Genomic DNA, 27,224 nt, shown 5'->3' on the forward strand with positions numbered 1-27,224 from the left:
AAATAGGGTTAGATTTAACCCCTAAACACTCAAGCACCTCAAGACTTTTGCCTTTCTGCCCTTTTTTTAAATCCTACTGTGCTAAGCAAATCTTTGTTGGGCCGCAGGTTCTTGACCTTGAAATACAGAGGTGTGGAAATACAGAATAGTTGGTTTTGAAGGTCTCTTCAACCCTCAGCCTTTCCTGAGTGTATGAATCTACTTAGGGCACCACCTCAAGGCTGGAAACCATCTCTTCTCCTCTTACACTTCATCACGACACTCACCACCTTTGTCCTCTGGCCAGTCTTCATATTCACCATGACAGTGCTTCAGCTAAAGGACACCAGAGCCGCACAGAGAGTTCCCACAAGAAAAGCCGCAGAGGTCTTTATGCACAAAAGGCTTGGACGCCGAGGATCTGGACAGAGCCAGGCACTTCCTGCTGGGTCTCAGGCCCTGCCGAGCACCTGCAGAGGCAGCCAGACTCCTGTCTTTCTGGTGGTTCACGGCCTGAGAACCAGATGTGAATGGGTTATAACTTATTCATGACTAGAATCTAAAATAGCTTGTTATAACTAATTCACAGCACCACGTGAGTACTGGGTGTGCTATATTTTTTTTTCAGATTCTAAAATTATTACCCTATTTCCACAAGTTTTGTGTCGAGCAAAAAAGATAGGTCTACTTTCGATCACCCAGGAACAAAGAAATGTCCCATTTTTAAATGGTGAGACCTTTCCCTAACAAAGATACTTCATTTCTTTTAGTCTAAGAAGTGTGGTCCCGGGATACTTGAAAATATTGCTTCTGGCATGTGAAGAAATTACGGGATGAGGTCATGTTCGAATCAGCACTGTGGCAGTGCTTTTTTATTAATGCCCTGTAATTCTTGTTGAGATTCCCCACTCGGCACCCTCAGGAAGCCATAGAAAAGTATCCGAAGCTCGTACGTAATGCGGGAAGGAGTGCAGACATGGAGGAAGAGTGGGTGGGCGTTGGTTTGCCAGGAGCAGTGTAGATTGCAGGACTGGTGTGCAGAGGCCCCGTGCTGGGGTGGGGAGCGGGGCAGATGCCGAGGGTGAGGGGCCAGCAGCGTAGGCGTGCCGGGGGAGGCTGAGGGGAGGCAGCTGGCAGGCACGGCCTCTGGGAACATGGAGCTGGACTCCAAGAACATCAGAGGGATGTGACACGATCAGGGCTATGCCTCGAGAGGAGAACGTAGGCAAGATCTGAGTGTGCCTAGGAGAGCCGTCAAAGCAAAAGCAAGGTACCTGTTTAAAAGGGGAGAAGATGAATCTGGCCCGAGTGCCTCCACCACTGGAGTCCCAGGGCCGTCTCCGGCTGCTGGTGGCCGAGCTGAGGCACTGCTTTTGGCCCCAGAACAGGCTCCGTGCTGACTCGGCCCCCAGAGGGCTCCTGTGAGCCTGGCCGTGGACAGGGAGACAGGGAATGTGGCCCCGGCTCCTGGACTGGGCACCGGCCAAGGATCAGGACGCACACATCACGTGACAGTACCTCGTTGTCTCTTCCTGTGTTGCCTGGCTGCTTTCCAAAGAAAGGCTGGCTAGGCCCAGAACGCCCTCGCCCATTTCCTGGAAACCCTGGCTGGTATTAAGAGCAAGACTCAGGACTTCCCCAGGGGGGCAGTGGTTAAGACCCCTCACTACCAATGCGCAGGGGGCATGGGGGTCAATCCCTGGTAGGGATCGAGTGGTGTGGTCAAAAAAAAAAAAAAGCAGAACTTGTTGGTGAGTTCTTTCTGCTGTGTTGGATGGACAGCACAGCCTTCTTGGTCGTTGACTCACCTGCGTGTAGGCAGTGGTGAATCCTGCCTGCGTTAGCAGTGGTGCTCCAGGCCCATCCTGGTGGTCTGCCAGGGGTGGGGGGAGGTGGTGGGCACTGCATCCCTTCTGGCCAAGACGCTTCTGCAACAGACGGTGCTCCTTTCCCCTCGGCCACAGAGCACTACAAGACACGTGCTTTGTGGAAAGCATCTGAATCCCTGAACGAAACTGAGATCCATGCACAGGACCCGAGGGCGAGGAGCAAGGCTCCGATGCGGCATTTCTCGAACTACCCTTTTGCTTGTGGGTAGGTAGGTTCCTGTTTTCCCCCAGAGGGGTGTTTGTGAAATGACATAAGTGTTGGGAAAGCACTCTGTTCTCGTGTGAGCAGAGACAGTTCCATAAATAAGACCCTAATGTCATCATTTATACAGTAAAGCCCTGAAAGCAGGGAAGGGACATTAGTTGTGAGTTCGGTTGACAACTGGACGTGAGCTACTGACGGGCCATTTGTCCTCAGGCCGAGACAGAGCAGACCCAGCAAGGTCGGGGTCCTCACGTCTCTCTGAGAACAGTCACGGAGAGCATGTCGTCACCAGGAGATGATGTTAGTGTCCCTCCCCACTCTGGGAAGCCGTCGCGGCCAGGTGCCCACCTTTATAGAACTCAGTCCTTTTCGAGTGTTAAGTTTCTGAACATGCAGAGCAAACAGTAAATTCACAGAAATTTAATTCCTAGTGAATTTGCCAAAGGGGGAAAAAAACATGGATGTGGCCTAACCTCCAAACACAATTAAGGTAACCGGTTCCACAGGTGGGCCCACTTTGAGATGCCCAAGGCGTCTGCCTCTGCCAGGGTTCCCTGGGGAAGATGCGGGCAGAGGGCGGGCTTGCCCTCTGACTGCTACCCCGGCTGAAATCTAGTCCTTCGCAGCGAGGACTGCATCTCCCAGGGGAGAAGAGGGCCCGTGTCCAGGCCACGCTGCCTTTGACCAAGCAAATAACTGTAAAATTGCCGATGGCTCCTGGTAACACAGAGAAGAAATGGGATTGCCTTGAGACAAAAAGCTGCAGTACAAAGAACCCACAACATGTAGTGTGTGCCCTTCTGACCTGAAAAGTGCAGTGTTTTGCCAGCCACGCTTTATGGATGTCACCCGCCATTACTGGCTGACACAGCTGAGGGGGCCTGAGTGCCTTTGCTCAAGCCGGATGCATTATTCATCTGCAGCAGACGCCTGCGTTTTCCCTTCATCCGTCGCGCTGACCCTTCCAGGGAGGGGTCATGAATGCTCCTTCATGTCTCTGAATCCCATAGCGCCTCAGAGATGCTGAATACAGCCTCCCAGGACCGATTCCCTCCCTTCCTCCAGACTGTCTGCGTCTCAGCTGCGTCTCCTTGATCTAAACAGGATGCTTCTGTAGCTTCATTCATGTCAGCTTCTTGGAAGGATTAAGTCTTCGTGGTGATTCCGTGTCATCAGTAGCCAAGGAGATGACATTAAACCATTACCTTCTCTCTTTTAAAATATTTATTTTACATTATTTATCTGGCTGTGCCAGGTCTCAGTTGCATCACATCAGATGTTTAGTTGCGCCACGTGAATTCTTAGTTGCAGCATGTAGGATCTAGTTCCTTGACCAGGGATTGAACCCAGACCCTCTGCACTGAGAGCACGGAGTCGGAGCCACTGGACCACCAGGGCAGTCCCAAACCATCACCTTCTTTAAAACAGCAGCAACTCTCTATTCTCCGGAAGTCAGTGATACGGTTTACCTCTTTGTGCTGGTGAGAAAATAATGTATTGACAGTAATCTGGATCCCATTTGGAGGTGAGACTTGTCTCCTTGGACCTAAGTGAACCTGTCTCTCTCGTGGACATCCAGCAACCAGAGGATGCCCTGCCCAGATGGTATCTCCTCTTCTGGGCCTTGTAAGTCAGTGTAGATTGTGGAAGAGGAGACACCAGCATCCAGATGGAGTATCACAGGGCTGAAAAACCCTTGTCCTCCAACTGTCCGAGCTCCAAACAGAGCCGGTTCTGCCCATCATACACTCACACTCCCCTGTCTGTCTTGTGTTCCTTCGTCTCCAGACTGCCTGCCCGCGTGAATGGGAAGCTTCGAGGGCACACTTTTATTTCTGTAGTTATGGTGATGAATTAATGAATAACAGATTTAGTGCAGTTCAAGTTGCTGACTCATGAAGGCAGCTAGAATGCGAATGCTTATTTAAATCATTAAATTTGTTACAAGTAAAACATGTTTTAATATTTATTTATTTGACCGCCTCGGGTCTTGGTTGTGGCACACAGATCTTCATTGTGGCTCGGGGGCTGCTCTAGTTGTGGCATGGGTTTAGTTGCCCCGTGGCATGTGGGATTCTTAGTTCCCCAACCAGGGATTGAACCCATGCATGCATGCTCAGTCACTTCAGTCGTGTCTGACTCTTTTGCTACCCCGTGGACTGTAGCCCAGCAGGCTCCTCTGTCCTTGAGATTCTTCAGGCAAGAATACTGGAGTGGGTAGCCATACCTGCCTCCAGAAGATCTTCGTGGTCCAGGGATCAAACCCAGGTCTCCTGCATTGCAGGCAGATCCTTTACCACTTGAGCTACCAGGGAAGCTGGGGATTGAACCCGAGTCCCCTAATTTGGAAAACAGATTCTTGACCACTGGCAACGTCCCCACAAGTAAAACTGAACCCCATGCTGTGATGTGGAAAAGGGGTGCCTGTGGAGGCCACATTTCCACTCCCCTCCCTGCTCCTGACGGTACGTCATAGAAATATTTATTTCTGGGCACCTCATTTGTACCATCATCGCTGGACAAAACCGTTTTGCAATTGTAGTATATCGTGCTTTCTTTGCACAAGGCATGCCTTGAGAGGCGCAAAATTAAGTCAGAAGTTCGTGGAAACAAAGGCTCTTTAGCCCCAAAGGCCGTGAGCTCCCCTGGTGCCACACCCACGCTCGACAGCCTGGCGCTGGGGCCCGCTGGTTTAGCAAGTGCTGACAGCTGGCCTCTTGTGGTGCCACGCTCCGAGCAAGGGCTTGGGATCCAGCAGTGACCCAACCTGCAGTCTGTGCGTGGAGGCAGGAGATAGTTGGCTAGTTGTGGGCTGGCGGTGAAGGGCGGGAGGCGTGACCACGCCCAGCCTGGGGCCAGGGCAGAAGTGAACTTGAGCCAAGAAGTAAAGACATGCAGACCTCAGCTCACAGGGAACGGTGGGCTGAAGGGAGGACACGAGAGGAGCCTTTTGGGCAGAGGGACCCAAGACAGGCCCCCAGAGGCCAAGGCCCTGGACGCTCACTGAGCCGCTGGGCGTGGAGACCACAGGGCTGGTCCTGGGGCTTCGTGAACCCACCCCACTCAGAGCCGTGGAAGGTCCTGTTAACATCACTCTGCTCCTCTGTGGGGACGGAATCGAGGAGGTGAGAGGGGACAGAGGGAGGGTTCTACAGCGATCCAGGTGAGGGTGATGTGGCTTAGGCGTAAGACGGAGAAAAACCAGTGGATTCAAGAACCGTTTTTGAAGTAGGGTCACCAAGACACAGCGGTGGCTGCTCCAGGTCACGGAGAAGATGGACAGCGAGGGGGCTTTGGACGCCCGGTCTGTTCTTTACCCGCCTGGACCCACCAAGTTCTGGATGGAATGTAAATGGTTCTTTTTCATCAATGGCAACCCCCTAAAACACAGGCTCTGCTTCTTCCATTAGCCAGATTAGCACAGATTTAGGTCTGTCCTTTTAAATTATTTCTGGCTGCGCTGCATGTGGGCTCTTAGTTCCCCGACTAGGGATCAAACCTGCACCTCTTCCTTTGGAAGCTCAGTGTCTTAACCAGTGGACCAGCAGGCAAGTCCCAGGTCTGTCCTTTTAAAGAGAAACACGTCTCCCCTGGAATTGCCACATACCCTTCATGGCTCACACCCTGGACTTGCCTTGCTCCGAGCTGGCGCCTTGTTAGGTCAGCGTACGCCTCCCAAGGCCACATCCTGACCATGCCGTCAGGATCTCAGGCACCATGGGGCTACAGTTAGAACTAGTATCTGGCCCAGCAGTCACGTACAAGAAGCTTGTGGCTGCAGCACGGAGACAATTCCGGGGGTGGCAGAAACCTTCCTTGCTCCCACAGGCAGGCTGCTCTCGGCTCCTCCGAGGGCAGCTCTGGTGGATGGAAACTCAACTGTGGCGTGGCCTGCGGCCAGACTTTAGGTAGAGTTCCAGGCCTCTGGGGAGATCCGATCCTCCTTCCATAGAGATGACTCTCTCATTTATTCAACCCGTTCCTTCTTACTGGATTTTGAGTTTGTTTCCTGACTCAGTTCTGACCGTAAAATGCAGTGCAATGACTGTCCTTACAGCTCCATCTTCCTCACACGGAGGTTATTATTTCCCTCTGGTGGATTCCTAGAAATGGAATTGCTAAGTCAGAGGGAAGATAAATTCTAAGGCTCCAGGGCAACACTTTCCCAGATCGCTTCCTGTACTAAGGCGCGGTGAACACTGCCACCCAAAGCTGCGTGTGTCTGCCTGTGTGCTCAGTCGCATCCGACTCTTTGCGACCCCATGGACTGTAGCCCGCCAGGCTCCTCTGTCTGCAGGATTCTCCAGGCAAGTTTCCTGGAGTGGGTTGCCATTTCCTTATCCAGAGGATCTTCCCGACCTAGAGTTTGAACCCGAGTCTCCTGCGTTGGCAGGCGGGTACTTTACCACTGGGCCACCGGGGAAGCCCCTCAGTTTCCTCTTAGTCACGGCTGTGTCTCGCCAGCTTCTCCCCTGCTAGGCGTGTCTTTCTAGGATGTGCGGGTGAGCATCCTCCTCCCAGGCTCTGTCTGGCCCACCCTCCGTCCTTCCCTGCACATCTTCATTTTCCTTTGAAGGAGCTTTCTCTTGTGAAGAAAAACGCATGTCCTGGGGTTTTAAATACACCCCATTCTTAGCTCAAGAGTTGGGGTGTAGATTTCACCACGGGACTTAAGAATGGTATTGAAACATGTATAATACTGTATATGAAACGAGTCGCCAGTCCAGGTTCGATGCACGATACTGGATGCTTGGGGCTGGTGCACTGGGACGACCCAGAGGGATGGTATGGGGAGGGAGGAGGGAGGGGGGTTCAGGATGGGGAACACATGTATACCTGTGGCGGATTCATTTTGATGTATGGCAAAACCAATACAATATTGTAAAGTTAAAAAAAAAAAAAGATAACAGACTGAGCTTGGTGTCACCCATTGCGCTGTCACCTCTAGAGCGGCCCCTTGAGCCATGCTGCTGCCCTACCACACACCCAGCCACTGGAAGCCCCGTGAGAGGTGGTGTTTCCTCTGAGGGGGTGCCTGCTGGCCCAGCACACTAGGGAAAAAGCACCGTGAGGCTCTGTATTCACAGGAATAATTTATAGACAGATAATCCACATTTCATCCATAGCATTTTCCAGTACTGTGCAAAGGTGTCTTGAATTACTCTGGTAGCCTTTCCAGAAAGGCCGGCTGACTTCACCGCATTTCTCGAGTTACAGTTAGGCCAAGAGTCTGAGCCCTGAGTGAGCGGCTGATGATGGAGGCTGGAAGCTGAGGGGCGGGGAGTAGGGCAGGGTCTGAGTCTGGACTCCAGACTACTCCTTGTGGCCCCATGGGATCATTCTCAGGAAATCAGAAGAAAAGAGAAGGGTCTGGTTGGTGGCTGGCTCTCAAGTCTGTGACGTCCTGGGGGGCTTCCCTCTGAAATGCCCCTTCATCTCCCTCCTACTCCTGGCCTGGCAGCTCTAGACTTCACTTCCTCAGCAGCTGGTTTTCCTGGAAGGAGGCAGCCAGTGCTTTACCCGCTCAAGGACGTCTTTCAGGAGTGAGTCTGGCCTCAGTCGGTCGCAGCTGGGTAGCCCGTGGCGAGGCCAGGGTTTGGAATCAGGGAACCGTGTGCATCCGGAGCTGGGCCTCACACTGCCCTCCACCCCACAAAGCCACAGGGCAGGGGGTGGGGGGACAGGCGGCAGGCAGTGTCCTTTTCCTGCCTGTCACCCCGCGACCCTCCTACCACCAGGCCCTGTGTCCCCCGCAGGTCACCTGCATGTCAGCATGGCAGCCACAAACCTGGAGAACCAGTTACACAGCGCACAGAAGAACCTCTTGTTCCTTCAGCGGGAGCACGCCAGCACGCTCAAGGGGCTGCACGCGGAGATCAGGCGGCTGCAGCAACATTGCACAGGTATGGGGGTGGGGGCACCCAGCAACCTTCAGGGACCGGGGCAGGGCGGGGGCGGGCAGTCCTAGGCCTGTCCTCCAGGGCTGCCGAGCAAAGCAGAACCTGTCATCAAGACAATTTCACACTGGTTGCCTCCAGAGCTGCGCCAGGGGAGTGAGAAGGGGGTTTCACTTCCCTCCTCTGGGTGGTTAACCCTGTCATCGCTGGAGTCCCTCTGAATGCCTTACCTCATCCTCTTTGCCGAGGCCACATGCACCAAGCATAAAGCTGGAAAGCCAGTTCTCAGCTTACTGAGGACTTGGAAGGATCCAAGTGCAATGGCTAGAGATTATTAATACAATACATCTTGGAACCAAGGATCAAAGTGTAATACACAGAGCAAGCTGCTTGGTAATTGTGGATGTTGGGCACGTATTAGGGGAAAGAAGGGTCCCCTCTGAGCCCTAGTAAGGCCAGTGGCCGCTGATGGTCTCTGTTGTCACTTTGCTTCTAATGCTGGCAGTCCCTGCCCTGTCTGGGCAGGACCCTCGGGCTGATCGTGGGAGTCAGTTCTGCATTTTCAGAGCAGATGACGGTTTTGAATGCGCAGTAATCACTCACAGTGGTTGTATGTGATCTCCTTTTTAGATTTAACATACGAGCTGACAGTCAAGAGTTCGGATCAAACAGGTAAGAACTCCCTTCCCCAGATTTGATTCCACTGTTGTTTCCTATTGTGGCAGATGTTGGTGCCACCTGTTTTCACTAATGACACACGTAGAAGAAAACACATTTGCTGTGAAGAGTTGCACGTGTGATCAGAGCGCTCCTAGAGGAGGGGGAGAGCAGTCTGGACTCCCTAGGTGTGACGAGGGGCTGTCAGTCGGGCAGGAGGGGTGCATGCTCTTATTTTTTTTTGATTGACACATGTATTTAGAATGGACTTCCCTGGTGGCTCAGACCGTAAAGAATCCACCTGCCACGCAGGAGACCCAAGTTCAGTCCCTAGGTTGGGAGGATCCCCTGGAGAAGGGAATGGCTGTCCACACCAGTATTCTTATCTGGAGAATTCCATGGACAGAGGAGCCTGGTGGGCTACAGTCCATGGAATTGCAGAGTCAGACACAACCGAAGCGACCAACACTTCATTTAGAATGCCCATTCTCTGTGGGCTTCCCTGGTAGCTCAGTCAGTAAAGAATCTTCCTGCAGTGCAGGAGACCAGGGTTCGATCCCTGGGTCAGGAAGATCCCCTGGCAAAGGAAATGGCAACCCACTCCAGTATCCTTGCCTGGAGAATCCCATGGACAGAAGAGCCTGGCAGGCTGCAGTCCATGGGGTCACAAAGAGTTGGGCATGACTGACTGACTTTCACTTCACCCCTCTGCTTTTCTGGGTTCTCTGGTTTTTTACAGTGAGTATGCGTTCTTTCTGTAACCAAGAACAAGATGTGACATAAACCAGAAAGAAGGGATGGAGCAGTGTTCCATCTGTGTCCAGCGAGTTAGCACAGGGCCTGGCACAGCACGTGTGCTCTCTACAGACTGGTTGAACGAGGGGCCACATTACTGGGTGGCCTCCAGAACAGCCCTGAACGCCTCTCTCTAGACTTGTCCCAGCAATGCTCCCCCAAAGCCAGAATCCTCAGGGACCCACAAAGCTACCTGCCCGCTGGCAGCTGGGGCAGAGGGGACAGAAGCCAGGGCCGCTATGGCCTGTCCCAAACAGCTGCACCAGATAACAGGATGACGATTTTAAAAGTGCAGAAACCACAGTGAAGTCAAGATGGCTTTTTCTAAACAGGCCTTCCCCCAGGGGTTACGGTTCAGGCTGTGGGAGACGCAGAGAGGGGATCTGAGGCAGGGAAAAGGTGGCAGCCTGGTATTGGGTCTTCCCTGCAACTTGAGAGCTTTTGTGCCTTAGACATGGAGAACGTCTATGTCTGTCTTTCCAAAACGTGCTTTGAATGGAGCAGACAGATGGCTCTGCTAACAGTGTAATCCTATGCCTTTGGAAAGGTTTAAGGCGTCCCAGGTGGCTCAGCAATAAAGAATCCTCCTGCCAATGCAGGAGACATGGGTAGGATCCCTGGGTCGGAAGGTCCCCTGGAGGAGGAAATGGCAACCCACTCCAGTATTCTTGACTGGGAAGCCCCATGGACAGAGGAGCCGGGCGGGCTACAGTCCACAGGGTTGCAAAAAGAGTTGGATAGGACTCAGTGATTAAACCATAACCAACCAAAACTCTGAAGCTGCCCATTTTAACATCAGCGTTTTTTAAATTTGGAGACATCCTTTCATGCACTAAGCCACTGAACTGAACTGGACGGGGCCTCAAAGACCTCCTGATCACCTGCCCTTTCCTGGGAGGAGAGGACACTGAAGGGGCATGAGGGGTGGGGTCCCGCCTTCCTTGTGGCCTGTGGGTACCACACCCATTTTGGGCAGGCATACCCCTCTCCCATGGGGAGGCGAGGCCGGCCTAGACCCCTGATCCTTGCAGGAAAGGTCTCCCTGCCCCCGTCCCTGCAACCCCCAGCATCTAGCCGCCCTGCCCTTGGGTTCTCACTCTGCCCCCTCGGCTTGTCCATCCAGGGGACGGAGCTTCCAGAAGCAGTGAACTCAAGAAAAGATGTGAAGACCTGGAGGCGCAGCTGAAACTGAAGGAGGACGAGAACACGGAGTTGCTAAAGGAGCTGGAGCAGAAGAACGCGATGATCACCGTGCTGGAGAACACCATCAAGGAACGCGAGCGCAAGTACCTGGAGGAGCTGAAGGTCAAGAGCCACAAGCTGGGCGTGCTGACCAGCGAGCTGGAGCAGCGCGCCGGCACCATCGCCTACCTGACCTCGCAGCTGCACGCCACCAAGAGGAAGCTCCTGAGCGCGGGCGGCACCTCGGACGGCAGCCCGGCCGGCAGCCCTGCGCTGGCCAGCTACAAGCCGGCGCCGCCCAAGGACAGGCTGCCCGAGACGCCCAGGCGCCGCATGAAGAAGAGCCTCTCGGCCCCGCTGCACCCGGAGTTCGAGGAGGTCTACAGATTTGGGGCCGAGAGCCGGAAACTGCTGCTGCGGGAGCCGGTGGACGCCATGCCGGACCCCACCCCATTCCTGCTGGCCAGGGAGTCGGCCGAGGTCCACCTGATCAAGGAGCGGCCCCTCGTCATCCCCCCCATCGCCTCGGACCGCAGCGCCGGCGAGCAGTCCAGCCCAGCGCGCGAGAAGCCGCACAAGGCGCACGTGGGCGTGGCGCACCGCATCCACCACGTGGCCCCGGCGCAGGCCCCGCCCGAGGTGGAGACGCTGGCGGTGGACCAGGTGAACGGAGGCAAGGTGGTCAGGAAGCACTCAGGGACGGACAGAACTGTGTGAGCGCCCCGCCCCACCCCCCGGTGACCCTCCACCCCGCTGTCGAGGCACTGTGATCACCACTAGGAAAACACTTCATCCGCACCATCTCTTTTGCTTTGTCTTTTTTTTAAAATTCCCATGCATGCCAAATTTTTTTCACACTGTCAACAGATTATTCTCCTCCTGCTCCTCCTCTGGCCCTCTGACTTGACACCGAAACAGGATCTTGCCTCTGCCGCAGAATCCATATTTACTAATCGCTGAGGCCAAACACCTGCGTGCCCACTCGCTTGCTTCTAGCCCCGCTCCGCGGAACCTCCGCGCACGCGCGCGCACACAGCACGGGCCACAGGCCACGTTCCTGCTCGACGTTAACGAAATTATCCGATAGTCACACGCCTAATTCTAAAGTCGGAGCAACGCATATCGGCCTTGACCTCACGCCTCGGGTTTCCGGGGCGGCCTTTCCGGAAAAGCCCTGAGCCCTCCTGGAGACCCCCCTGACACACTCACCCCGGGGGCGGCACAGATAAACCGAGCAGATGTATGTTATGTCACAGGAACTAAATAAGATGACATTACTCCTCATATCACCACGACCTGAATGTGTGTTCATATTTTTTGTTGTTTTATCCAAAATGTTTAAGATCCCAACAAACTTTATTTTCTAAACCTGCCTTCTTTCTGTTTTGTGTCTTTTATTAAACCACCCCAGGGTGGGCCTAGAGGGGAGAGACAGTGGGAGGGGGAGAAATAGCACACCCCCACCCGTAACTGCTGCCCAGACAGTGGGCTCACCCAGGGTAGGTCCTGGGGTGGGGTTCACTTCTGGAAAGAGGAGCCCCGGTTAGCTCACACTACCCAGAGCTAGTCCCTAGAATGTTCTGCGTTTCTGGCAAAAGTCGCTTTTCCAGCCCTGCCCTCGTGTCCTGCTAGCGCTCAGCTCAGACCTGTCCCTCCTATGCAGAGTTAGGCTGCTCCTCATCCCCAGACTGGCCTGGCCAGGGCTCCAGGTGCACAGAAGGAAAGGACACCCGGGAGCTGCTGGTCCTGGAAATTTCTAAGTCTGCACCCTCACAAACCCAGGCAGTTGGGGGAAGGAGCTCAGGTGGGGCTTAAACATCAGACCCACTGTCTTAACCCACCTGCTGGCAGGTCTGCACCACAAGAACTGGGCTGGAGACTTGTGGAAGGGAGAGGCCCTGGGTGATTCTGTCCACCTCTGCTCCTCCTTGGCATCATCAGCCCAGGGAAGGGGCCCCTGCTGACCCCATGGGGCAGCCCCTGCCTTGTACCCCACACCCTAGCACACAGCGCTTGCCCCAAAGAGGCAGCTGCTGAAACAGACCTGGATTATCAGAAAACCACCTTTGGGGGACTTCCCTGGTGGTTCAGTGGCTAAACCTCCCTGCTCCCAATGCAGGGGGCTGGGGTTCAATCCCTCGTCAGAGAACTAAATCCCACATACTGAAACTAAAGATCCTGCATACTGCAACTAAGACCTGGCACAGCCAAATAAATGACTTAAGAAAATACTAAAAACCAAAAAAAAACACCTTTGACAAATTTACATTAGAATTCTCACTTGTGCCATTGACATGCCAGCCAATTTTGTTGAGAAGGGAAAGAGATTTCTGTCTGAAAAGGGAAAGAAAATTTGACACATCTTAAAAGGCTCTTTTTTATTTTACTTTTTGAATACATAGACTCCTTAAAAAATTTTTTTGAAAAAACCATTCAGGTTAACTTATATGGAAAAAGATGAAAATGGATTTCAAATGAAAGGAAAAAGCAGTGTCAATCCCCCTCCTTCCTCCAGCAGTCCCAAGAAGTGACAGCAGACGATCTAGTCTTCCCTAACTCCAGCATATCCACCACTGACCACAGACTTAGAATCCATTGCTGTTTCTTCAGCCAGAGGGTTAATCAGAATTCAGGGTGAGGCACACCCCTTGCAGGACCCAGTGAGAAATGTGCTTCGTGGTAAAGAGATCGGCTTCAAAAACCAAGCCGACCCCCATGGCATTCCTTCTGGTGGAGGTGGTGTAGACAGGCGTCCGGAAGGTGTTCTGCACAGGAAAAAGGGTGTGAGGGCAGAATCGAAAGTGAAATTGAAAGCTGCGTGGTTGTGTCTGACTCTTTATGACCCCATGGACTATATATGTGGACTATACATACAGTCCATAGAATTTTCCAGGCCAGAATACTGGAGTGGGTAGCCATTCCCTTCTCCAGGGGATTGTCTCAACCCAGGGATCAAACCCAGGTGTCCCATATTGCAGGAGGATTCTTGACCAGCTGAGCCTGCAGAAGGCAGCGCTAGTCCCAGAGGGTGGGTGGGAGGGCGAAGGCTCATCAAAGAGCTAAGGAACCAGAAGGCTTCCCACCAAGCCCATGAGGCACGCCCAGGCTCTGCAAACACCCATGAAAAGCGGGTAGGCGGCAGGGCAGGAGGCACCTGCTGTCCACAGCGAATGTAACTCCAGATCCAAGCAGTGCCCACAGAATTTCACAAGAAGGGAGAAGTCACTCCTGAAGCAGGCCTGGACCACCGCATCCGAGCTTGAACCCATGCCCCCCTGAGGAAGGCTCTGCACACACTCATGCGCAGGAGTGCATTTCCTGAGGACGGGCTCAAGGGCTTCCCCCAGCCCTGAAAGGTGAAGGGCTCCTGTGCTAAAAAGCAAGACTGCTGGAAACCGCCTGGTGTCTAACTCTAGTCAGAGGAGACCAGAAGAGGAGAACTGGGGTGGGCATCAGCATTTCACCTGCAGCTTGAGGCGATGGGCTTCAATGGGGATGATCTTCAGGATGGGCAGGTCAACCACCAGCACCTTGGGTTTGCTCTTGATAAGACATCCTTTTTCTATGTCCCAGTCAGCGCCTTCTAGATACAGTCCTGAGACAAAGCATCCTAGAGGCACAAGGAAGACAGCCAGGCTTAGGCATTGTTGCTTAGTCCCTCAGTCGTGTCTGCCTCTTTTGCAACCCCTCAGGCTCCTCTGTCCATGGGATTTCCCAGGCAAGAATACTGGAGTGGGTTGCCATTTCCTCCTCCAACCCAGGGATAGAACTCGAGTCTCCTGCATTAGCAGGTGGATTCTTTACCACTGAGCCATGCGGGAAACCCTGGACTCAGGCAGGGGGACGTATAATTCTGCTGTATGGCTCTTAGGGGATGTGCATATCAGTAAACAAAAAGGTAACTAACCGATTCTCCTTCCCCAGACACAGCCCATGACTGTTCCCAAAAGACATGGCCACCACTTCTAACTGGCCCACTTTCCCTTTGTAGAGGAACAGCCCAGATCCAATGCCCTGGAGACCCCATGACCCTCCCTATGGCCACCGTGCCATGGAGGAGGGGTGGGTGTCTCTCCCCAGCGATTTGGCACCCCAGACTTAGCGGCCTGGGGCCCCCAGAGTCAGCTGGCACCAGAGCAATTCCGAGTCCCCCCAGAGCCAAAGTGACAGGAAAGCAGGGAGCTGAAGCCTCACAGAGGAAGCGGTCTCGGGGAGGAGAACAGTGCATACTTGCCCAGGAGCGGAGAATAGGGCGGCCACTTGGCCCAGAGAGGGTGGAGGCCCCAGCACCGCCAGTCCCTTTGAGACCTCTCTGGGGCTTCTACAATGGGGATGGAACATTCCTGAATGTTCACTATAAATCCCTGCTCCCCGAGCTATCAATAGATCAAGAGGGCTTTTGTGCTTGCACTTCACTCCAAGACAGCAGTCCCCAACCTTTTTGGCATTAGGGACCAGTTTCGTGGAAGACAATTTTTCCACGGACTGGGAGTCAGAGGCGATGTTTGGGGTGATGGTTTCAGGATGATTCAAGTGCATTGCATGTCTTGTGCACTTTATTTCTACATCAACTCTGCCTCAGATCATCAGAAATAGATCCCAGAGGTTGGGGACCACTGTTCTAAGACATGACTCCCCCAAGAAATAGCAGTTTCCAGCTGTAGTTTGCAGACTGTAGCCAGTGTCTAAGGGACTTGAAGTTACAGCACAATTGGTCCGCACCTCGCCTATCCCACTCCCTGGCTTCCATGCCCCCGGGTTCTCATGGTTCTGGGAAGCCACCTGGCGATCTAGTTCTTTGAAAGCTCACACTCTAACCCTAGGAGCCCATTTCCCATAGACAAGCAGGGCGAATGTGGCTCAGCTCTCCCCTGACATCAGCCCGCATCTCAAAGGAAAAACCGGACAAGAAGCATCCAGACACACCCTCAGAGATGCCAGGGCCCATGCGGACAGTGCACAGACACAGCCAGTGTTTGCAGCAGTCTGACCTTCAAACACTTCCTGGCCCATCCGGGCCCACGCTGTGCTCACGCCTTCAGCTCCAGAAGGGAGACCTTACAGGAAAGACTGTGAGTCTACAGGGAGCTGGCCATACCTTGTCCTGCCCGCTCATTCACTTCGTCTGCGTCCTGGAACTTGGTCACCTGGGTGAACAGAGTGGATCGGTCCAGTGGCCAGCCGTTCCTCCGGCAGGTGGCCTGCACCAGGGCCGTGAGGTAGGATTCTGGGATGTGCAGCCCTGAGAGCCACATCACACTGGGCTCGCTCTCGGTGACCTGGAAAGGGAGGCGGTCAGGTGGGAGCCTGGGGCTGCCATCAAATGCCAGGGTCACGGCTGATGAGAGAGGCAGTTCACCTTAGAGGGAGAAAGATGGTGTTGGGGTAGCTGTTGGCCCATTGGGAAGAACAAGCTGGATGGCCAAACTCCAGGTGGAGCAAAGACTTAAATATAAACAATAAACCACACTGAGACTCTGCATTCTTACTGCAGGGGTCGAGGGTTCAATCCCTGGTCAGGGAACTAGGATCCTATATGCTGTGGCACAGCCAAAAACAAAACAAAAATGAATAAATAAATAAACCACAAAAGTACCAAATGAGATCTCCAGCGAATGTTTTCAGAATCATGGAGTGGGGAATACAAAACTCAGAAGCCATGAAAGAAAAGACTGGTCTATTTGACTACATTAAAATGTAAAACTCTCCTATGAAAAAAAATACACAAAATCAACAAGCTTGAGGCAAGCTGGGGAGGTATCTGCAACTCCAGCAGAGAAAAAGGGTAAATCTCCTTGATGTACAAAAAGGGAAAGGAAAGTGAAGTCGCTCAGTCGTGTCTGACTCTTTGCGACCCCATGGACTGTAGCCTACCAGACTCCTCCATCCATGGGATTTTCCAGGCAAGATACTGGAGTGGGTTGCCATTTCCTTCTCCAGGAGATCTTCCCGACCCAAGGATTGAACCCGGGTCTCCTGCATTGTAGGCAGACGCTTTACTATCTGAGCCACCAGGGAAGTCAAAGAGCTCTTAAAAATCAATTTTAAAAGGTGGAAAACTTGGTAAGAATGAAATCCAAATACAAAAAGTCAAGTCACAGAAAAACACGCGAGGTCTGTAAACAGGTCAAAGACATTCGGCCTCACCATAATTAAAGGAATGCACATCCAAAATCTTGGATATTATTTTTTACATATGAAGAAGAAAAAGGCCCAAAATATTGAGAACACACCATGTGGCAGAGAGGCAAGGAAATGATCCTTCTTGTACACTGTGGTGTCAAGTTCTCTAGGAAACTGACAAGAGCTGTCAGAATTTAAAACGCACACACCCGGATCCAATCCTTGCATTGTACACAAGGAATATACTCATATGAGTCTCCAAAGTCACATGCAACAGAATGTTGTTTGTACTAGCAAAACCAAAAACAAACAGATAAAAAAAGACAGGGACTTCCCTGGTGGCCCAGAGGCTAAGACTACACTCCCAACACAAGGGGCCCAGGTTCCATCGCTGGTCAGGGAACTAGATCCCACATGCTGCAACTAAGACCCAGTGCAGCCAAATTTTTAAAGTGGACTTAAAAAAAAACTCCAATGGTAACCACCTAAATGTCCACTGGGGAAAGGATACAGGATATCTGTGAGCTGGAATTGCCTAGAGAGATCTCAGTGTAATACTTAGATGGAACAATTGCCAAGACAGACTCTTAGGTGAACAAGTCGTGCATAGTATGCTTCAGAGTCTTTAAAAGAAAGAAAGAAATGGGGGGGAAAAAATACAGATATGCCTGCAGAGTCACGGACCATTTCCAGAGCACCTAATCAGCTCCGGACAGAGGTACTACCAGGGATGGGAGAAGTCGGGAGGTGGTTTGAGGGAGTCCCAGCCAAGCCTTGAAGCAGCAAGCAGACCACTGCCCTCACTCACCCATGTCGTGTACTGGTTGAACCTCCGCAGGAAGTAGAGCATCCAGTTTCCAAGGGACTTTAAGGTGTCAGGGGCAAGCTTTCTCCAGATGTTAGGGATTTGCCCAAGAAAAAGAGACCTGGCTACGTCATCTAATTCACTGCTCATCCCAACTTCTCCGGCCAAGGCCTGTTGACAGAATCAAGAGCAAGCAGGCAAGACTAGGGGAAGACCAGGCACTCCACCTGGGCAGGAATCTGCACTTGAGTACTGGGGCTTACCCTCTGAAGTTCAGCCAGGGACCTGGTCATCCGTATGACGAGCTTGTTGAAACGTTCCAGCTCCTGCAGGAGGACCACCGAGGTTGGGGAGATGCTCTGCCCAAGGTGCTTCCTGACCAGGTCCAAGTCAAAGATTTTGGGCATCTTGTTTTCTATGTCCTTGGCCACCTGGCCAATGTAATCATCTCTGCTGATGCCAGCGCTGGATTCCCCTGAAACCAGGACACGTTTTTAGAGACAGCAAGGCACCTGAGCATGGGACCAGGGTATCCAGCGCCTTCGATGAAAGGCACCAGCAATGTGGAAACTACCAGAAACCAAAGCAGCACACTTTGGACCAACGCCCTCAGTCCCCCAGGAGCACAGTTGTCTGCAGGGGACTTTACCTGTCTGGGGCTGCAGCTCCAATAGGTGAGCCCACATGTCTCGAGCCGCCTGAGTGTAATATCCAATCTCAGCATTGGGGTGAAGACCAAACACTTCAGGCGTGTTGGCCAGCGGAAGGGCCTCAATGGCTTCTGTAAATGGAGAGAACATGCAGCGGTTACACCTCCATGTCGACCCCCCAGCCCCCAATTTCTGAAGACCCACAGCCTTAACCTCCCCAGACACGTTATATTACTTTCCACTTCTTAAAGGGGTACATGCTTTTAAAATAAGAATTCAACACTACCACATCCAAGCCAGCTCTGGGTGCATCTATTTTTTTTTTTTTTTTTTTTGCCATGCCTTGCAGGATCCTAATTCTCCAATCAAGGATCACACCCAGGCCCACAGCAGTGAAAGCCCAGAGTCCTCACCACTGGACCACCAGGGAATTCCCTCTATGCACAGCTTTTATGAAAATGACCCAGTGAGGGGACTTCCCTGGTGATCCAGTAGTTAAGAATCTGCCTTCCAATGCAGGGGATGCAGGTTCAATCCCTGGTCAGGGAACTCACATCCCCTGTGCTATGGAGCAACTAAGCCCATGTGCCTCAACTACTGAGCCCATGCACCCCAACAAAAGATCTTGCATGAAACAATGAAGATCCCACATTCCGTGACTAAGACCTGATGCAGCCAAATAGATGAATAAAATTTCTTAAACAAAAAAATATAAACTATATTAAAAAGAACATTTAGGATCATTAGATATATTCTAACAATAAATATATGAATTATAATAAACTGGGTTATTCAGATGTATTCTTCAAAAGTTTATATAAACTCTAAGCTTTCCTGGTGGCTCAGATGGTAAAGAATCTGCCCACAGTTCAGGAGACCCAGGTTCAATCCCTGAGTCGGGAAGATCCCCTGGAAAAGGGAATGGCAACCCCCTCCAGTATTCTTGCCTGGAGAATTCCATGGACAGAGGAGCCTAGAATGGACAGTACTGAGCGACTAACACACACGTATATATATCTTTGATCTCCTTCCCTTATCAGTATATATCTAGGGGATATATACAAATATGTATGTATTTGAGTATAATAAACTGCTTTGTTTTCAAATATAAAATTAAATTTAAAAAAAATTAAAAAGAAAAGAAAATGGCTCTGTGAGTTTCCCAGGGGCCACTCTGCCCTTCAGTGGAGAATCTGATATATGTACCATCATTCCAGGACAGGAAGTCTGAACTAACTCCATCAGGTCTTAGGCTAGGAAGGGCCTGCTGCGCTCCCTCTAAAAAGCAGAAGAAAACACCCCCGACCTGACAAGGAACCCCAACAGTGGAGGGGTCAGAAGAACCATCAAGCCAACCGCAGAAATCAGAACATCTGAAATGCATGGGCTCCCTTAGGATAAAATATTTAGCATACTTTCTAATGACTGAGAAATCTCACCAACAAATTTTTCCTTGACATCCCCCGGGGGGATCTTGTAGTCCACTTCCTTGTTCCGGAAGAAGTGGAATGGCTGGAAAGTATCGAAGAGGAAGTCTCCCAGGTACTCATCCATGTAGATGGTTAGGATACGCCGGTCAAAGCTGTCGATGGCCCGTCCTCCGTACATAACCTGACGGTAAAAAGAGTGAGAGCCGGTGGGAACCCAGACCTCCAGGGTGAACCCTAAGGTCCCAGCACATAGCCCAAGGTCAAGGCCAGATGCACCCTCAGTGAGACTCCTGCTGTCTGGCCACCGTACAGCTCCAACCGTACTTACCCACAGTGCCTTTGGGCTGTCATATACCAGAGGGCTAGTGTGCAGACTCGCAGAGCCCAAGGTGACAGCAGTTCTTGTGAAATGCTGGGAGCCAGTGTGCAATTGGCCAAACTCCCCAAAACACAGCAAATAAGCAAGAAAACAACGCAGGAAGCCAGCAGCCCCTTTTGTCTCTGGAATGGTGAGGTCTCTGTTTGAGCCACGTGCAGGCTACCGGGGAAGCTTTCCCACAAACACTGTATAAGGTCGTGGCCTCCAGAGTGGACCTCCAGGCCAGCTGAACAGGAGCTGGGCTCCAGTGATGTGCCTGAAGCATCCTAGGTGGGGAACATGAGTCCCCAGGACAATAAGTCCAGGGCCCCCAGGTGAAGCCTGCTCACTTAGAATGAGTAATAATGGAGTGATGAATGGAGGTATATCATAGGGACGCAGGGGCCTTTGACTGATGGGCAGCAGGAGCAAGAGAAGAGTCCCAGGGCTTTCCCGGGTGGCTCAGTGATAAAGGATCCGCCTGCCAAAGCGGAGACACAGGTCCAATCCCTGGTCTGGGAAGACCCCACATGCTATGGAACAACTAAGTCCCGTGTGCCACAACTACTGAGCTTGTGCTCTAGAGCCCAGGAGCCGTAACTACTGAAAACCGTGTACCCAGAGCCTGTGCTCCACAGCAGGAGAAGCCGCCTCAGTGAGAAGCCCATGCACTGCACTGAAGAGTACCCCCACTCTCCGCAACTAGAGAAAGCCCAAGCAGCAACAAGACTCAGCACAGCCAAAAACAAATATCTTTTTTTTTTTTTTCAAAGAAGGGAGTCCCAGAGGGCTCAGAGGCCATGGACCAGGGGTGCCAGGCCATAGCCCAGCCCGCCCCAGTGGGGGTGGGGGGAGTGGAGAGGTGCAGAGGGTCCCCAGGATGCTCCTACCTCTCCGATGAGGTACTTGAGGCTACCCCATGGGATCCGAGGGTCATGCTGCTGGAAGGCTTTTGTCAAGTATGTGTTCAGAATTTCCATGCAGACCTTAAAAGAGGAGGAACATGCCTGGGTATCCACAAACCCACAGCCAGCCAGGCTCTGACCATTTTCTGAAAACACGGGCAGGAACCACTGAGACAGGAGTGTCCCCGGGCGGAGGCAGCAGCCGCATCTTCACCTGGAAGTCAGACTCGTTGAAATCATAGTACACGTTCCAGCCGATCTTCCCGAACTTTCTTCTCTCCTGCACCACTGCGTGGAAGAATGCCAGCACGTAGACCAGGGACTTGAAAGCAGGGTGTGGGCATTGGTCCAGCATTTCAGGAGAAATCTTGAAGTACGTGGCTCTCATGTTGAGTTTCAGCCCATTGGGTGGCTCAGTGACAACCTGTCAGGAGGGGAGACAGATGGGGATGGAGACCCCAGACCCAGGAGCCGGGCTCTGAAGAATGGCCTTCTCTCCATCCTAACGGGGCGTCTTCCCTGTTTCCCTAACAGTGAAAGTCAAGGACCCAGGCGAATTAGTTAAAAAAAAAAAAACCTAGATATTGGGGACTTTCCTGGTGCCCAGTGGTTAAGAATCCACCTTCCAATTCAGGGGACAAGGGTTTGATCCCTGGTTGGGGAACTAAGATCCCACATGCCACGGGTCAATTAACCCCATGCGGAAATGGTAACCCACTCCAGTATTCTTGCCTGGAGAATCCCACGGACAGAGGTGCCTGGCGGGCTACAGTCCATGGGGTTGCAAAGAGTCAGACACGATTGAAGGGACTGAGCACGCACTCCACAAGAGAAGCCCGTACACAACAGCGAAGACCCAGCCCAGACACACACACACACACACACACACACACACACACACACACCCCAACCTAGATGTTGTTCCAGCTCTGCCCTAACTCATCAAATGACCCCAGGAAGGCTCTTTAAACCTCTTTCTGATTCATGGGATCCTCAAATGTAAAACAGAAGGAGGTACATTTTTCCTCTACCTGTCCCAGAGGCAGAGAGAGATGACAAAACCTTTCCCCAGAATGTCCCCGGAGACTAAGTTAAACAGGGCCTGTAAACCCCTTGAAACAAGCACTCAAGTTCTGTGGGCTGTGGGTGGGCCAATCATGAGAGATAAAATAGGAGGTTTAATAAATGTGAAGTCTGTGAAAACTAACCCACACATGCTTTGGGGACATGCAGAAGGGATAAAGACAGGCCTGGGAATCATCACTGTCACCCAGTGATCATCACCTTATTCTGGACAGTGCTTATCTCTGAAGAGAGAGATGGAATTGGGGAAGAGGGGTGCAAGGGGTCCCAGCTCTCTCCTACACACACCACACACACACACAGGTAGCAAAACTGGGAGGTGAACTGAGGAACTGAGCCATGGGTGCGTCTGTTTATCCTACAGCCAGACCTTCAAGGACTTCTGCAGGATCCCAATGGGGAAGCCCTTGGTGGGGTCTGTGGTGAGCCACAGGCGGAAATCAGGGTGGGGCTTGGTGATCCTCTCCAGGGACTTCTCCAGATCCTTCAGCCACTTGACCAAGAGATGGCAGTTCTGCAGCATCAGCCACTGCCCACGAGCCACCGCTGTCTCCAGCAGCTGCAGGGCCACCTGCTCTGACGGAGACAGAAGGGAAGTGTTGGTGTCCCAAGGCTGCACCACCCCGTGCTCTCCCAGACACTCCCCAAGCCCCCATAACCTGCTGGCCACTGCAGCAGAAGACACAAAGGAGCCGGTGGTCCCAGAGCTGCAGAGGGAGCCTCTGAAGATACAACCCTTGAGCATTCCTCCAGGGTCACCCGGGTTCACTGGGCTGCACTCACTGGCCTCCCTCGGCACCCAGAGCTCCAACCTCAGACACAGTGGCACCTGCCCCTTGACAGGATGGCCTGGCCACCGGCAGCCACCAGTGACAGCATGATCCAAAATAGGGCTGCTGCAAGGGCTGAGGGAGATGATCACCAGATGCGATGATGATCAGATTTGGAGGGACTTCCTGGTGGTCCAGTGGCTAAGACTCCAAGCTCCCAATATAGGAGGCCCAGATCTGAGCCCTGGTCAGGGAACTAGATCCCACATACCACAACCAAAGATCCTGCATGCTGCAACTAAGACCCAGCACAGCCTAATTAATTAATTATTTTTTAAAAGAAAGTGCTTTGGAAATAGCAGAACATACTGTTTCCAACATACAGCGCAAGCCCGGGCGATCTCTGAAGGTCAGCTCTAGAACTAACTACTGTTCACATTGTCATCATCGCTGTGACATTTGATTCCTGCTCCTTAGACCGGAAAGGCGTGGTGCTGGTGTGTGGGTGGCACTCTTGGCTTAAAGCCAGGCATTCGCGAATTCATTCCAGGCACCTCAAGCACGTTTAGGGCTTGTTGCTTCCAACAACAATCTACCTTTTCTTGACCTTGACCCATGGCAAGGAATTTGAGGCGGTTCCCTCCAAAACCACTGCGTTCGGCTAGTTTCATAAGGTCACTGGCAGGGTCCGAGCCAGGGCTCAGGATGAACACGATGGGCGAGTTGGGTGTGCTCTGCTCAAAGATGGCTTCAAAGCTGATCATCGGGGGCTGCACGTACCTAGGGAAAGAAACACAACTGGAAAACGCTCCTGGGAGGATAGCTCTGGGCAGGGACCGGCCAGTGTGGCCAGCACTCTGCCTGCCAGCATCCAGAATCTCTGACTACTCCTCTGGTGTCATTCTTTGCTCAGCCTTCCTTGTTAGGTATCCAGTGTTCACACACATCTCACTCACTGGATGATCAGCTCCTGGATCACAGGGACCTCTCTGCATAGCCCGATACATCCCGGCTGGGTTCAGGAGACCTGCTCTGAGCTGGGTGCCTCGTGACAGGCCAGCCTTCCAGGTGGATGTGCCCTGGGCACTGAACCCAGAAGTCCCACACCAGCAGCTTCACAGGCATGTCCTGAATGGCCAATATATCAAGATTTTTAAAAAATTAGTTGCCAGCACATAAAGATTGGGAGATTTTGTGTAGAAATCCAAATTTCTAGTTTGCTTTGAAGAGTCAGAGATCTGGGTCCCCACCACCACCTGGCATCAGTCAGCAGAGGTTAAGGGGCTCCTGGCCAGGACTTGACCGCTCCAGTTTGCCCCTGTCCCTGTGCAGTCTTGTTCACTCATTTCCATCACCTGCCAGCCACAGAGGCAGATTTGAGTTTGTCACAGGTTTCCCAGGTGGCGCCAGTGGTAAAGAACCCTCCTGGCAATGCAGGTGATTTAAGAGACTCGGGTTCAATCCCTGGGTCAGGAAGATGCCTTGAAGGAAGGCATGGCAACCCACTCCAGTATTCTTGCCTGGGAAATCCCATGGACAGAGGAGCCTGGCGGGCTACAGTCCATAAGGTCACAAAGAATCAGACATAATTGAAGTGACTGAGTACACACATACCCTAAGTTACCCATCCAGCTTTGCACTTGATTCCAGAACTTCCAATGTGGTAACCATCAGGCATGTGTGGCTATTGAGGCCTTGAAGTGTGGCTAGTTCAAACTGAGATGTGGTGTATTGTGCTGTATGAGTTTAAAGCCTTGATACCAAAAAAATTCAAAATATCTCCACTAACGACATGTTAAGATTTCAATATTTGAGTTAAATACAACTATGTATTATTAAAATATATATTATTTATATTATATATTAATATATTAGATATTATACTCTTATAATTAATTGCACTTATCTCACATGCTAGTAATGTAATGCTCAAAATTCTCCAAGCCATGCTTCAGCAATAAGTGAACCATGAACTTCGTGACGTTCAAGCTGGTTTTAGAAAAGGCAGAGGAACCAGAGATCAAATTGCCAACATCTGCTGGATCATGGAAAAAGCAAGAGAGTTCCAGAAAAACATCTATTTCTGCTTTATTGACTATGCCAAAGCCTTTGACTGTGTGGATCACAATAAACTGTGGAAAATTCTGAAAGAGATGGGAATACCAGACCACCTGACCTGCCTCTTGAGAAATCTGTATGCAGGTCAGGAAGCAACAGTTAGAACTGGACATGGAACAACAGACTGGTTCCAAAGAGGAAAAGGAGTACGTCAAGGCTGTATATTGTCACCCTGCTTATTTAACTTATATGCAGAGTACATCATGAGAAACGCTGGGCTGGAAGAAACACAAGCTGGAATCAAGACTGCCGGGAGAAATATCAATCACCTCAGATATGCAGATGACCACCCTTATGGCAGAAAGTGAAGAGGAACTAAAAAGCCTCTTGATGAAAGTGAAAGTGGAGAGTGCAAAAGTTGGCTTAAAGCTCAACATTCAGAAAACAAAGATCATGGCATCCGGTCCCATCAGTTCATGGGAAAAGATGGGGAAACAGTGGAAAGAGTGTCAGCCTTTATTTTTGGGGGCTCCAAAATCACTGCAGATGGTGACCGCAGCCATGAAATTAAAAGACACTTACTTCTTGGAAGGAAAGTTATGACCAACCTAGATAGCATATTGAAAAGCAGAGACATTACTTTGCCAACAAAGGTCCATCTAGTCAAGGCTATGGTTTTTCCTGTGGCCATGTATGGATGTGAGAGTTGGACTGTGAAGAAGGCTGAGTGCCGAAGAACTGATGCTTTTGAACTGTGGTGTTGGAGAAGACTCTTGAGAGTCCCTTGGACTGCAAGGAGATCCAACTAGTCCATTCTGAAGGAGATCAGCCCTGGGATTTCTTTGGAAGGAATGATGCTAAAGCTGAAACTCCAGTACTTTGGCCACCTGAAGCGAAGAGTTGACTCATTGGAAAAGACTCTGATGCTGGGAGGGATTGGGGGCAGGAGGAGAAGGGGACGACAGAGGATGAGATGGCTGGATGGCATCACTGACTCAATGGATGTGAGTCTGGGTGAACTCTGGGAGTTGGCGATGGACAGGGAGGCCTGGTGTGCTGCAGTTCATGGGGTCGCAAAGAGTCGGACAAGACTGAGCAACTGAATTGAACTGAACTGAGGGTATATATGTTAATCTCAGATTCCTAGTTTATCTCTCCCCCTCCCCACCTTTTCCCTTTGGTAATCATAAGTTGGCTCTATGTCTGTGAGTCTGTTTCTGTTTTGTAAATAAGTCCATTTGTATCATTTAATAATTAAATTCACTTATTTACTATTAATTGTTGTTGCTGAGTAGCTAAGTCATGTCCGACTCTTTGGGATCCCATGGACTGCAGCTCGCCAGGCTCCCCTGTCCATACAATTATTTACTATTAATACTTATTATTTATATATAACATTGTTATATAGTAATGTACTATAGTTATGAGCTTATGATAACTGTTACTAAAATTAATTTCACCTGTTCCTTTGTGAATGTGGTCACCAGAAGACTTCTACTTACAAAAGTGGTTCACATTGTATTTCTCTTGAATGGCACTGTTCCTGAGTGGCTACCAAATTGTGCTCTCCGGAGCTGGCCATGCCTGCCATCCGTGAGCCCAGGAGGAGGTAACATTAGGTATACTACCCCACAGAAAGGACCAAGCAGACACAAGCTCACTTACTTCTCTCCCATTGTTATAGTCACGTAGTCAGTCACGGCCCGATACACCCGGTCCACACGGAAACAGCGCAAAATAAGCAACTTCTGGAAAGGGGTGATGTTGACATCGTAACCCAGAGGGAATGGGAACTGCTCCAGGGAATCCATGTCATACCACTGGGGAAAGCAAAGAATATGCATGGTGGCATCAACTCAGAAATGAGATAGGGCCCCCTTTTTAGGTGAAAGTCTCAAAAGCCTCTGTAAAGGGATGAAATTTACAGGCGATTTTAGGGAGCTCTGTCATTTTTTTTTTTTTTTGTCCTCCAAAACTGTGAACTTTAGAAAGAAAGGAATTGAGTCTTATTATAACACTGTTGAGTCGTTGAGTCCACAGTGCCCATCAATGGACACAGTCAATCCACAGAGGCTCAGAAAGTGTCTTGGATGAATGGATGGCTGGACAGATAGACGGATGGATGGATGGATGGACAGATATTAATAGATAAATGGATGGATGGATGGATGGGTAGACAGATGGACAGATGGGTGGACGGATAGATGAAAGGGTGGATGGATAGAGAGATAAACATAGGGACAGAAAGATGGATGGCTCTCCCACAAAACCAGCTGAAGCAGATAAAGGAGGATTCCATCAGGGAGGTGGAGGGCCTTGGCTACCCTCTGCATGAGTCATTCAGAGACATATCTTCTCACTTGTAAGGAGTTAGGCTACAGATTAAGTATGGAGATTACCAACATGCAAGGAAGGGAAGAAGCAGAAAGGGAACATGA

At 51.3% G+C, this 27,224-nt stretch overlaps 2 protein-coding genes across 6 annotated transcripts in view; one reads left to right on the forward strand and one right to left on the reverse strand.

Moving 5' to 3' along the window:
- CCDC92 (coiled-coil domain containing 92) overlaps positions 1–11,977 on the forward strand; it is a 36,409-nt gene extending 24,432 nt beyond the window's left edge. For all 4 annotated transcript variants that reach the window (XM_070769402.1, XM_070769401.1, XM_019977960.2 and 1 more), the window contains 3 exons: positions 7,830–7,976; positions 8,601–8,642; positions 10,546–11,977. In XM_070769402.1, coding sequence (XP_070625503.1) covers positions 7,847–7,976; positions 8,601–8,642; positions 10,546–11,321 — 948 coding nt within the window. In that variant the 5' untranslated portion in view covers positions 7,830–7,846 and the 3' untranslated portion in view covers positions 11,322–11,977. The remainder of the gene's footprint in view (positions 1–7,829; positions 7,977–8,600; positions 8,643–10,545) is intronic.
- Positions 11,978–12,967: 990 nt separating this feature from the next.
- Positions 12,968–27,224, reverse strand: part of DNAH10 (dynein axonemal heavy chain 10) — a 158,453-nt gene continuing 144,196 nt past the window's right edge. The window contains exons 68-79 of one of the 2 annotated variants that reach the window (XM_019978021.2): positions 26,452–26,606; positions 23,325–23,508; positions 22,329–22,529; positions 21,090–21,299; positions 20,861–20,956; positions 19,622–19,793; positions 18,182–18,313; positions 17,796–18,007; positions 17,536–17,703; positions 15,703–15,883; positions 14,069–14,214; positions 12,968–13,369 (exon numbers count right to left, since the gene is read on the reverse strand). In XM_019978021.2, coding sequence (XP_019833580.2) covers positions 13,223–13,369; positions 14,069–14,214; positions 15,703–15,883; positions 17,536–17,703; positions 17,796–18,007; positions 18,182–18,313; positions 19,622–19,793; positions 20,861–20,956; positions 21,090–21,299; positions 22,329–22,529; positions 23,325–23,508; positions 26,452–26,606 — 2,004 coding nt within the window. In that variant the 3' untranslated portion in view covers positions 12,968–13,222. Of the gene's footprint in view, positions 13,370–14,068; positions 14,215–15,702; positions 15,884–17,535; positions 17,704–17,795; positions 18,008–18,181; positions 18,314–19,621; positions 19,794–20,860; positions 20,957–21,089; positions 21,300–22,328; positions 22,535–23,324; positions 23,509–26,451; positions 26,607–27,224 lie in introns of those variants that run through there. The other variant, XM_070769393.1, reaches the window with a different exon arrangement.

Source organism: Bos indicus, chromosome 17 (genome assembly GCF_029378745.1).
Source record: "Bos indicus isolate NIAB-ARS_2022 breed Sahiwal x Tharparkar chromosome 17, NIAB-ARS_B.indTharparkar_mat_pri_1.0, whole genome shotgun sequence".
Taxonomy (NCBI): Eukaryota; Metazoa; Chordata; class Mammalia; order Artiodactyla; family Bovidae; genus Bos; species Bos indicus.